The sequence below is a fragment of the Cyprinodon variegatus genome, unplaced genomic scaffold (assembly GCF_000732505.1).
Source record: "Cyprinodon variegatus isolate N-32 unplaced genomic scaffold, C_variegatus-1.0 Scaffold158, whole genome shotgun sequence".
Taxonomy (NCBI): Eukaryota; Metazoa; Chordata; class Actinopteri; order Cyprinodontiformes; family Cyprinodontidae; genus Cyprinodon; species Cyprinodon variegatus.
In genome coordinates, this window is record NW_015150611.1 from 415,416 (window position 1) to 428,485 (window position 13,070).

Below are 13,070 nucleotides of genomic sequence, written 5' to 3' on the forward strand. Positions count from 1 at the left end.
TCTAAATTCAAAGCTAAAACCAGGTTGAACATCACTAGTATTTATTTATCTTTGGGATAATCTTTAAAAATGAAGATAATATCCATAAGTCAGTACATATAACATGGCTGCTCAAGGTTAAATTAGGCTAAATTACGGGTTCATTTACATCCTCTTTGCAACCAACTAATTATGCATATGCTGTGGTTGTACTTAAAAATAACATTATTTGGAATATTTTATTAAATCTGAAACAACATCAAGTCTGCCTGTACTGGTTCAGGGTCCAGGTGTATTTTAAAAATGCAGACTAAACGTGCTGGAAAACAATGAAATGAAAAATAGATTAATAAAAATTGGTATTTCATTAAATATATTTTAAAATCTGGAAGTAATGAGGCCTAACTAAGTATCTGCTATATAAATATAATTTGTTATTTTCCAACCTCCGGAATGTGTCTAGTTCTTTAAAAGGCCACTAGATGGAACTCTACAATGAGCAATTCACGGGGTCTTAAAATGTTAATGCAACATTAGTATTTATGAAGCTTTGCAAAAATAAACTTTTAGAATATAGTCTCACGTCAGCATTTGGTCATAGGGTAGCTTAGTCAGGCTTTGACAGTTTTCTCTGTTGAGCTGTTTTAGAAAGGAGGGACTTCTGCTGGCCGGCAGGTTGTGCGCACTGCTCCTTTAATGTGTGAGCCGATTTTCAGCCAACATCTACTACCGGCTAAGCGGACCTCCCCCTGCTGGATTATTTATCAGGTGATCAGTCCCATGTCGCCATCTGCTAAAAGAAGAGAAAACAGCAAGAGTCTACGAGATATACGATAGGATGCATTAACTGGGCAGAAAAAGTAAACAAACAATAAATAGGTAGATAGTTTACAGGACTGAGGACGCCTTGTGCAACAGGTGTTTGGAGGAATCCTGCTTGTCAGGTGAAGCTGAAGCGGATATTTTATTTAATAAGTCTAAGGAATACTGTAAGTGTTCAGTGAGTTTTATTACAGCATGGAAAAAAGTCTGAAATCCTAATTTTTGGAACGGATTTCGTTTTTCCTCGTCGCTCCATAAATACGCATGGAGCAATAATTAAGTCTGTCCACTGAATTAACCTGGAGACTGAGGTGACCGGGGGGGTTTATGGATGCAGCGCTGCTGACTCGGTGAACTACAGGTAGGGTGGGGGGGTCAAAGTAGGCAACCGGAGGAAAAGCCGTCTAGCCCGCAGCAGCCTGCAGCCATGGTGGTGGAGGGGGACAGGGCGCTGCTTGCAGCCAGGCAGGGAGACGTTCAGACGCTCAAAACGCTCTTAGCTGCAAAGGTCCTCAGCAGCGAGGTGAAGGATGTGCTGGGAGCCTCACCGGTCCACCACGCAGCCCGGGCAGGAAAGCTGGCCTGCCTGCGTTTTTTGGTAGAGGATGCGGGACTGCAGGGGAACTGCGTGGCCAACAATGGGGCCAGTCCCGCTCATGATGCGGCAGCCACGGGTAACCTGGCCTGCTTACAGTGGCTGCTGACCCAGGGGGGGTGTCGGCCAGAGGTGAGTAACCTGAAGCACACCCCTCAGCTCTTTATTCTGACCACAGCATTCAGATTGGCATAATTCAATTAACATACTGATTATAAATAATAATAATGAATAAGATCCATAACTGCCCAGGAGAACCCTCTATTTCAATTTAGGACAGGGGTTCTCAGTAGCCTACTGCTGTTTGTTATAGGCATGACTTAGAAAACATGCTGGCATTACATTAAGACTAAAACCATTTATTAAGTTAACCGTGACTTATCTGATTCAGTATTTGATCCAATGTTAACAGGAAACATGAGAGAAAATCATCTCAGAGCAGGAGCAAAGCCAGACCAACATAATTAATATACATTTTACATGAAAAATAAAAAATGTCTTTATCTGTACCTCCTCCAGTAGTATAGTTTTAGCTTCATCTGTACAAAAAAAAAAAAAAAAATCTTAAGCACCTTTAAGCTATCCAGTTATTAATACATTAATTTCAAATTAGACTGTAGATTATTTGACAAGAATAATTATAAGAATTAAAACCTTTTGTTGCATGTCTGAATGTGTATCGTATTTTTACTGAGATTATCATATGTCAAAGTATTCAGAAAATGTATAAAACAACATATGAATTCAGAATCAAAATAAAAGGTTCTGGCAGAACCTAACCTCAGAATCAAATATGGTAGGCCTTTATCTAAATGTTAGTGACCGCAACAATATAATATCCATATAATATCCATCTATCCATTTTCTGTCATGCTTATCCCTGCTGGGGTTGCAAGGGGTGCTGGTGTCTATCTCCAGCTGTCAGTGGGCGAGAGGCGGGGTACACCTTGGACAGGTCGCCAGTCTATTGCAGGGCAAAACAGAGACAAACATGACAAACAACCATCCACACACACTTAAGGAGAATTTAGAGAAGCCAATTAACCTAGCAGTCATATTTTCTGACTGGGGAAGCCGGACTACCCGGAGAGAACCCATACATGCAAACTCCATGCAGAAAGACCCCGGGCAGGGAATAGAACCAGAAACCAACATGCTGCAAAGCAGCAGTGCTGTCCAGTATTCCACTGTGCAGCTCCATAGTGAACTATGTTGTTTTGTTTTTCTATTACTTCCTGGGCACTGAGCATTAACAAATCTCTTGGCTTATCTCTACATCCAAGTTCTAACAGTAACTATATTCCACATCATAAGATGCAACCAGAACTTGCGCTTGGTTTACTGTAAACGTTTAAATTATTTTAGACTATGCTGATTTAAGAAGGGTGTAGCAGTGTTTTTTTGTAAGTGGCTGTCATAGCACTACATTGAAGCAAATTTATCTTACAAAATGATAAGTATCATATTTGAAACCACAAACTGTAGCTCAAGTACCACTAATTGTCCTTGACCATAGATTCAGACTATTTACTTTTAAGTGTCAAAGTGATTTGTGTTTGTTTGTAGATTACATAAGCTTTTCTTTTCCATTTAAATGCAGAGCGTTCTTATAATATAAAGCCTCTTTCTCCATTCTGTTAAAGGAAGAATTGATGAATTGGGTTTTTGGTCAATACAAAACATAACATAAGACAGCTTCCCATAAAATAAATAATAAGATTAATTGCATTATATATGACCGTTACTATTTGCTGCATTGAAGTTTGCTTTAATAACAGTCAATGATCACAAAATCAGACACAAAGGTTTATATACTGTACATAAATCCAGGTGGAGTCCATTCACTGATGAGTTTGGGCCATTTGAATAGTAAAATAGGAACCAATCAATTACTGGGTAGGTAGACATGTTTATGCCTGACTGGCCAACATAGAAGTCAATATTTGTTAAGTTTTCGTTAGCAGAAATATTAACTATACAGCCCTAAACCGATGTACACACCAGCTTAATTTGCATTTGGGTGTTTTAACTCAGTTTTTATGAAATTTCTGACTTTTGTAGATTTCTGGAGCCTTCTAGCCAAATATTAAATAATGGAGACAGGTTCTTCAAGAATGAACTCCTTCCCCTGATGCCCTTTTGTTGTAATTTCAGTCAAGCTCATGTACAAGCAGCTTCAAAAATTAAAAGTATTATTAGTATAGGGTATATACTCAAATCAAACAAAACATGATGTCTGTGTTAACACAAATTTATTCTAACACATTTTCTTTTGTTAGATATCTACAAAAAAGCCTATAATAACAAATTTTTAAGCTAAGCAGCAGTAGACAGACATTTTAGGTCTTATTAGAGAAGTTCAAAGGATTTAAGTCTGGGCTCGCCCACTCAGAGACATTCACATTGTCCTTCAGTGACTGACCCACTCAAGGCTGATGTAAATGTCCTTGGGATGGGTGCTCCTTTAGTCATCTCTGATGTTCTATTTGGGTTAGGGTCTTTGTTGTGTTTGAAAATAATAGACAACCCTCTTTTGAGTTTAAAAGCAATGGGGTGTCTTTTTTTATTTATTTAATATTCCACAGTACCTTGTTGATATCATTGCACTTCATGCAGACTGCTGGTTTCCAAGTTAATACTTTAGAAATATGTCCCAAAGTCTGATCCTGCTACCACCATGTGCCACAAAAGGGATGCATGAGTTGACTATGCACAGAAGAGCTATTGCAAACCATTAAACATGTTTACCTTCCTGATTACACAGAACATAATATGCCTATAACTAGAATGTGCAAAATATTAGGATCAGCATATGCACATGTTGTTTTTGTTTGCCTCCTCTGATCAATTGACCAGATTTATCAATTCATCATGTCTGTTTTCATTGTGATGAGAATGAGGAATTGGTATAATTCCAGATAAAATAGGAGTGGAAGTATTCTGTCCCATGTTAACATACTTGGACTGTTTGAAATTGGCTGTGAGGATTTTTGACAAATCATTTATCGAGCGATGCCATTTTAAGATGATGAATTAACTGAGATATGACTTCAAATAAATTCCATTCAAAAGTTGTTTATTAATCCCAAAGAAAAATGAAATGCGTTTCTTGGAATTGGAGCCAGTCAAAAACAGAAATTTTGCCATCCACCCATCCATTTTCTGACATGCTTTATCCCAAGCAGGGACGCGAGGGATGCCAGCTGTCTATGGGCGAGAGGCAAAGTCTGAAATTATACCTTTTATTTAAATTGAAAAAACCCCTTGCACCACTGCATTCTCCTGCTCCTGGATGATTCATTTCAACACAATGTCACAATTAATGGCATCCCCCAGATTAATGTCTGCCAGATTCATTTTAGATTCAACCTTGCAAAGTTGGCTTGCCTTGAACTTGTTAGTGCATATTATCAATCACCATAATGAGAGCTTGTGGGAAAATAGCAAGCAACAAATCTGTCTTTTGAAACTTGCATCAATAATTTATATAATCGATCCTATATGTCACTATATAATGGCTGCTGTCCAAACAGCTTTGGTGCTGAAAACACCAATTCAAAGCTCTAACGGTCACCTTTCTTACTATTTTAGTTCTGCATTATAAATGATGAGAATTAGTAAGAGAAAATGAAATAGTTTTGACATATGTGGGGTTAAGGTGCATCTGATGGCAAACCATCATTTATTTCCTTTGTTGTAATTAACTAAACACTTTAAAATCCTCTTTAATAAAATATTTGAAAAACACAAAAAGATTATTGAAAAATTACGTTATTAATCTTTTTGGTGACAATGTGTTTAGTAATGAAATCCTACATTTAAGCTGGAATGATCCAGATTGCTGAGGCTCGTCCTCTATCTACTCCTATGCTAGTGGGACCTATGCTGTAAAATGTAATCTTAGTCTGGTTAGAAAACAGAATTAGTTGTTTAAGCTCAAATATTTTGGTATTCAAACACTGTAGAATGTCCCATCCAACAATGCTTCCATCCAGCCAATTTATCATAGGTCTGATTGGAGGAGCGCATTAGCAATGGTTGGCCTGTATTTACCTGATTTTCTGAAGGAACCATCAGCACCTAACATTTGTGACTGTTTGGTTGTTGATCATGTCTCTGTGCTAAGCCCCCCTTTCCAGATTCCATGAAGTTGGGCTGCTAGGTCTAGAGAGGATATTAGTGGTAACCTTATTTATTTCTGTCTAAAGGAATCACTGTGCTTTTTAATATGTTCAATGCTGTAGGATTGATTTATATCCTTAACCATGTTTATGCTTTGACCCAAACTTGTCTGGTCTTTGAGGTCTACAATGTAACTGACTGGTTTTCTCTCTATGCATGAGGAACCAGACAGGTGTGATCCATTCATAACCATGTTTAACTTAATTTACCACACATAAATTGTGGAAGTGTCTCAAAAAAGCTTAGTAGAAATTAAATCCTGAACTTACTTTTCAGTGTCAAAGTAAGGGATGTGAATATTTATGTACTGTATCTATTATGTTTCCATTTTAGCAGTTCTTTTTTAGATTTAGAGAAAATGAAACTAATATTTGTCATTGTGGGCTTTTGTCAAACTTAGATTTATGCTCAGTTCAGTTGTAGAATAAGTCTGGTTTGTAACAAAATGTGGAAAAGTGAAGCATTTGAATACTTGCCGGTAACATTGTGCACACATTCAGGATTAGAAGCGCATTTAAATGTAAACCTCGTTTTTCTTATTGAAACTTACCTTGCTGCAGTCTGATGTTACCATGGTGATGAGGTATGCAAAGCTCAGTTTGCATACCTAATATCCCTTATTCAGCATTGACAGCTTTTATTGAGGGTCACAAAAATGTAATGTCAGTTCAGTTAATGTGAAACATGGAGGGGTGTTTATACTGCAAAGGTTAAACCCTCACATGTCGACTTAAACTCCATGTGGACTCAGTTACATCATGTTCCCAGTGCATGCAAATTAATCACAGCCAATAAAGAGATCCAGCTTGTGTTTCCAAGTAGTTAGACCTGTACTATATTGTCTTTTAAAATATTCTGTGATGGGTCAGGTGTTGAAGTAAGAAGTTCTTTATTGTGCTGAATCTAATAAAACCATCATGTATATATGTATGTTCGTTCTTCCAAGACACTTGATTTTATAAGTATGCTAGTTCTTGTAGGAATCGTCATGTAACCAAATGGGTCTAAAAATAAGAACCATAACAAGATAATATGTAGTGTTATTTGGAACAGGGTGTCATACTATGGGACAATAGTTGAATTTGAATTTTTGTCCTGATTGTCTCTATTTGTTCATTATTACTGCCCTTTTAAAAAGATGCATCTTAATTTTAACTTTTATTTATAGCACTGTTCTTCATTATTGACCTTAAGACTTCTTAGCAATCTCTCTTTACGTCTTTTTAAAACTTTTTTTAACATATGTTGGCTCTAGTGTTCCCTTATTTCACCACTCCCATATTACGTTTAAAGTTTGTCACATTGACATGTGTCTAAATTTTTATACTGACTAATAATTTGATTCCCGTCCTTAACTCTCATCTTGTCTGGGCTTTTGCAGATTTTCAAACTTGCAAATATCTAAATTGATATCAAACAAGGCAGTTAGAAAAAATATGTGATTTTCTTTCTCTATTTATCCCTGAAGGTACTAATATAATATGAACTCAACAGTAGTGGGGAGCGCGACCTAACAGTTAGGGCATAGGGCTTGGAATCCTGAGGTTGTGAGTTCAAAACCCTCTCCCACAGACTGCCACTCTGACCCTGATTGCTCCCCGGGCGCTGCACAATGGCAGCCCTATGCACCCTAAAGGCGATAGGTTAAAAGCAGAGGTAATTTCTCCATAGTGAGATCAATAAAGTTCAATTTTTTTATTGATTTATTCTGCAACTTAAAGGCAATGTTGATATCCAGACCATAGTGGCCCCTTCGTGAAAGTTAATTTTCCTTTAAAAAAATAAGTAATCACTTATTTGGTTCAGTAACCAAACCCAGACCTGATGACTTTCAGACCTGAACTATTAAGAAACTATTTCTAAAAAGTTTGTCTAGTGACATGATTAAAGAACAGATGTAGGACAAACGTTTTGTCAATTATCACAAACTGAGAACCATCATCCACAAACAGAGAAAACATGGAACACTGGTGAACATTTTTAGGTGAAGCTGGCCAATCAGATTTACTGCAAAAGAACAATGATAAAATAAATGCAGAAAACCACCAAATGCACTGCTAAAGTCACTTTTCTTTGTTAACGTCGGTGTTCAGGATTTTAATCGTACAAAGCAACTAAAAGAAAATGTGCCTGGTTGTTTTTGATTGATCTTTCTACTAAATAAATGAAAGCATGCTTAGAAAATAGATTTTTTTTATTAGTTTCAATTATCGTTGTCTAGTTTTAAAACGTATCTGATTATCTGAAACATAAAGGTGTCTCAGAAACCTAATCACAATAAATCTTTTATTATGTTTTATTTAAGTAATAATATATTTTTAATAACATTTTAGTCCTAATGTACAACCAGAGAATTAGAGTCAATTTGCAGACACTCAAAAGTTATGCATAATTTGAATTACCTTTCATCTGCAGAACCACAGATATGAAAAATGTGCATTGTAAATTTAAAAACGTTAAGGCAAATGTATATTAGATTTTGTCATACAGATCTTTAAGCCTCAAGACAAATATAGTTTATCCATGAAACCTGCTTTACCTCCTTTAAGTAGAATGAAGTAGGTTTGGGAGATGTCAGAAAAATGAAATAACAGACAGATGTTATGTGACATAGTCCTGTTATACTCCAGAGAGCATCCGTTTACTGTTCTGTTGTTGAACTTTGACAGAAAATGTAAAAAAATAAAGTGTGTGACCCATGCATGGCTAGGAGGAATTTTAATTACAAATGGGAGGGTGGACCATTTCTACAGAGATCACATGAATTAGCCTTTTTTTTTTACTAGTTCCTTAGTTTAAAGAGCATATTTTTTTTCACCTCTTGAAAGTTTTTTTTAAAAGATAACTCACCCTTTTCACCAGTTGTACCCTGATCGCCTTGATTTTATAGGTTACCACAGAGAGATTATGCCCTGAATTTAGCATTGCTTGGTCCATTTGCAGGATAAGGACAGCTCTGGAGCCACGGTTCTCCACCTTGCGTGTCGCTTCAGTCACCAGGAGATCACTGAATGGCTGCTGAAGAGTGGTGAGGTGGACCCTGGTGCCTCCACAGATACAGGAGCCCTTCCTGTCCATTATGCTGCTGCCAAGGGAGACCTGGCTTCTCTCCGACTGTTACTGGGACACAGCCCAAAGTAAGATTTGTCTTCACATCATTTAAAATGATTCCTTTCACACCAGTGGCCAGTTTGATTTAGATGTTACCCTTTCCCCCTTATCTTTAGTCATTTAATCAGAATAATGTCGATTGTAAAGCTATCCTTAGAGGCTACAATTTAATTTGTTTACAGGATTAAGTTTACAATGTTTGTGTGTAAACAAAACACCATAGTCCTTCACAGAATTCACACATTTGAGCTAAATATTTTTTATTTATTTAAATACGATTACATGAAATCCTGAAACAAGACATTCCTTTATATGAATTATTTCTTTTGTTTATTATCAAAATATCATGGATGTTTAGATGTTTTTCTTACCTCCATTCTCACTTAGTCATGCTGTACACCCACCTATCAATTGAGAACATTTAGTTCTGTTAAAGTAACTTTAATTGTATAATGTGTACGTTATATTTAACACTTTTGACAGTTTTCCCCCATACTGTGGTGAAGCAGGGGTATGGGTTTGTCTACCGCCTATATTGTCAATAACTTTTGTCTTTTTAATGCATTAACAACTTCAGAAGGCAGGTAGTGTTTTTGTGTTTGTTTGTTTTTTGTTTGTCACTACAAATTGGCTGAGCTCATCAGTGTTGGGTTTCTGATAAGCTATTGACCAGTCAGGCCAATTTAATTTCTTTATGCATCTCTTTTTTGGGGGAAAAAGCACTGTTGTATAATTGCAACAAGACTGTACAAGAGTAGTCTTTCAAATCAGTTTGTGTTGTCGAGACAGTACCAACTGCAACTAATTGTAGATCTGCGTCAGTTTCTTAATTCATAGTCTCATATTTTTAGCATTATCGTTAATTAGTTTCTTACATGAACATGTTTGCAGTGGGACTTACTGATTTTTCATTGGTAACTCAAGTCACACACCCTTGTAAAGAACAGAAAAGCTGTTTACATAGTTCTATAAACACCTGGCAGATTAGTTTCAGATATCTCTACTTGATGCGTGGGATCCATATATAACCTGATATAACAAACATCTTTTAAGAGATCCATTTTCTTTGTACAATGCTCTGCCTTTATGTTATCTTTGGTCAACACGTGGCTGAATCTTCAAGTTAGAATACATGACATTTACTGATCAGACTTTTCCTGGCAAAGACCAGCGTCAAGTTTTTATTTATCCACAGGTGACCCCACAGGACGCTACCGCCTGTAGAGATGGTGAACATTTGCCTTTTGTATCTCTGCTTCTTTCTGTATGTCTGCTTCTGTCTCCTTGAACCCCAGTCGTCCTCAAATCCAGTAGATGGCCGCTCACAATGAGCCTGGTTCTGCTGTAGGTTTCTAGCTGTTAAAAGGGAGTTTTTCCTCTCCACTGTCGCTTCAAGCATGCTTGGTGTGAGGGATTGCCTTCAATTCAATGCAATCAACTGGTTTTCCTTAGATAGAAAACTTTGAATCAATTTGACTGTATGATCTGGTTGAATTGTAAAGTTCCTTGAGATGACATGTTGTGAATTGCCGCTATATAAATAAACTGAATTGAATTGAACTTAGAGTTAGGTCTCACACAGCGACGCTGGTTTTTGTCAAACTGCACCTTTTCTGATGACAATAGAACACAGAAACTCATTCGTTTTCATTTGACTTTCATTCAAAAGCCTTGATAGAGGTAATCGTGTGAACACCAAGAAATTACTAAGCAGCAGCCATTTATGTAATAAAGCATAAATCAGAATATTTCTGTTATGGGGTTTTGCTTCATTTAAAATGAATAAGTGTATCAGACAACACTTTGTGCTGACAATGTTATTGTTCAAAGAAGTTTTCATTGATATTAGACTGAATGATCAGGATTGAAAATATCCTTTGTTTTAGATCAGCTGTTTACCTATCTGAGCTAGTCACACAAACATTGGATGATTGTTCTTATTGGCCAGTTGCTTGGTAGACTAAACTTTAACTAGAGTAAACAGTTTTTACTATAAGTTACTTGGGGTTGAAAGACTTGGTATGATTGCAAAGTCTTTTAAAAAGGCTGCTTAAGAATAATTAAATATATTTATACTTGCGGGATGTTTTAGTGCCTAATTTTTGTTTTATGGTTCAGCATTACTTTTCAAAGCTGTTTTTTGTAGAGAACGTGTGAAATAATCAAAAGGTGAAATGAAAGCCTCTTATTCCAAATTTCTAATAAAATAGAATACAAACCTGTGTTGTTATTGCAGCAATATGGAGACAAATGACATCAAAATGATGAGGCACTTTGTACCTTCGGTATTGTGTGGAAGTACCCCAGATGGGTACATACCTGCTAAAAATTTAATGCTCCTCAGGGACCTTGCAGCTCCCTGATAGCCTGGCCCTATTCAGTCCTCAGCTCTACCCCTCCCTCCACTGTTGTTTACCATCGTCTCCATAGTGACACACAGAAGCACCAAATGGTGATAAGATAATGAGGGAAACAAATCCATTTGTACAGAGAAGCCATTCTTGATTCTACAGCCCTGAATAAAAAGTGGAGATTAAATTCAATACGTAGGAATTAAAAAAAAGAACAAATATTTATCTCTATGTTTAGATTGTTACTGCTGATTTATTTGTACCTGAAAGACCACAGAGATTAAAAGGCGGTCTTTGTTACATCACTGCATTTGTAACAAGTGTCTTACTATAGTGTAATATAATGAGAGTATGACTGCAGGGCATAAATGTAAACAAGCAACATCTTTGTTTTTCTTTTTTTCATTTAGTCTTATGTCCGATTATCTTCATAACAAGAAAGCATAATAAAGTAAAGAATAACAGAGACAGTTGCTAGAAAATTGTTGGATTATAGAAATAATAGTTAAATAAAATGTTTCTAGTGGGCTGCACGGTTGCACAGTTTGTAGCGCTGTTGTCTTCAGCAAGAATGTTCTGGGTTCGATTCCTTCTAAATGTTCTTCCTGTGCATGCATGGGTTCTCTCCGGGTACTCTGGATTCCTCCAGTCCAAACCATGACTGTTAGGTTAACTGGCTTCTTTAGAATTGTCCTCAGGTGTGAGTGTTTGCATGGAAATCCGATGGATGGATGGATGGATGGATGGATGAAAATGTTTATCTGAAAATGAATTTATTTGTGGAAAAAATACTTTTCTCTAAAATCTTTCAATGGAAGATGACCTTAAAGATTTATCTAAAAAAAAAAAAAAGCAGTTAATTAAAGGCTGCATCCAACAACATGCTGTAAAGCACTGAGGACCGCAGTTGTGTCTGTAGTGCTACTGAAAACAGCCAGGACAGAAGGTCCTGTGGTATTAAGAACATCTTTATGAAGGCAAGGGGGAATAGGATCAGTGGGGGAACCTGAGGGTTTCATCCACTGTATAAGCTTCTTCAGAACAGGGAAAGACACAAGCTCAAAGGTAGCAGGGGTCATATAGAGGAGATTAAATGAGTGATCTACTTAAGAAAACCTTAAAAAACAAAGAAACCGAGACAATTTTCACAAATTCCAGTATAAGATTTCAGGCAGACATACTTGTGCACATTTAGGATGGAGTTTAACAACAACCATTTCAGTAAAACATGGATGTCACATCTCTTTGAACTCTGGAATTATTTAGTGTTTACATTTTAAAACCTTCAACGCACAGTCTTAAAAACCATCCATCCATTTTTTCTGTCATGCTTTATCTTAGCTGGGGTCCAAGGGGTGCTGTCTATGAGTGAGAGGCGAGGTACACCCTGGACAGGTCGCCGGGGCAAAACAGAGACAAACAGGACAAACAACCATTCAAGCACACACTCCCACCTAAGGAGAATTTAGAGAATCCAATTAACCTAACAGTCGTGTTTTTGGACTTTGGGAGAAAGCCGGAGTGCCCGGAGAGAACCTGTGCATGCACAGGGAGAACATGCAAACTCCATGCAGAAAAGTAGGAATCGAACCCGGAAACTTCTTAGGCAGCAATGCAATGTAGCCCATCTTCAAAAAAAAATACTCTCTTAAAAATCCTCTCTGAATAAAACAGCATGAAGCTAATACAACATTTTTCTTTCATGCTGTTGCATTGATTTTGTGCTCGGGCTGTGGTGTTGCAGTAGATGTAATTGCATGTCTTTTCCTAGTTATTTTTTAAGAGTTTTGAAAGGCCCCCAATTGGGAAATTTGCCCACAGATTCTTTGCAGTGAGCCGAAACAAAAAGTCCAGTGTCCTCATTACACAAAAGAGTGACTGAATGAAGACAGAAACGGAGAGATAATAAAGGGGGAAGCTGCAGACGCCTTATGTAATCCATTAGTGCAGATTAAGACCTTTAGCCTAGAAACCGTTCCACCATGAAGTTTAGAAAGGTGCTGCTCTGTGTTGGGATAATCCAGCAAGTT

General features: G+C 37.1%; 1 protein-coding gene across 2 annotated transcripts in view; it reads left to right on the forward strand.

Moving 5' to 3' along the window:
• Positions 1–217: 217 nt before the first annotated feature.
• espn (espin) overlaps positions 218–13,070 on the forward strand; it is a 55,664-nt gene continuing 42,811 nt past the window's right edge. Inside the window, exons 1-2 of one of the 2 annotated variants that reach the window (XM_015377710.1) lie at positions 218–1,528; positions 8,522–8,715. In XM_015377710.1, coding sequence (XP_015233196.1) covers positions 1,229–1,528; positions 8,522–8,715 — 494 coding nt within the window. In that variant the 5' untranslated portion in view covers positions 218–1,228. The remainder of the gene's footprint in view (positions 1,529–8,521; positions 8,716–13,070) is intronic. The other variant, XM_015377711.1, reaches the window with a different exon arrangement.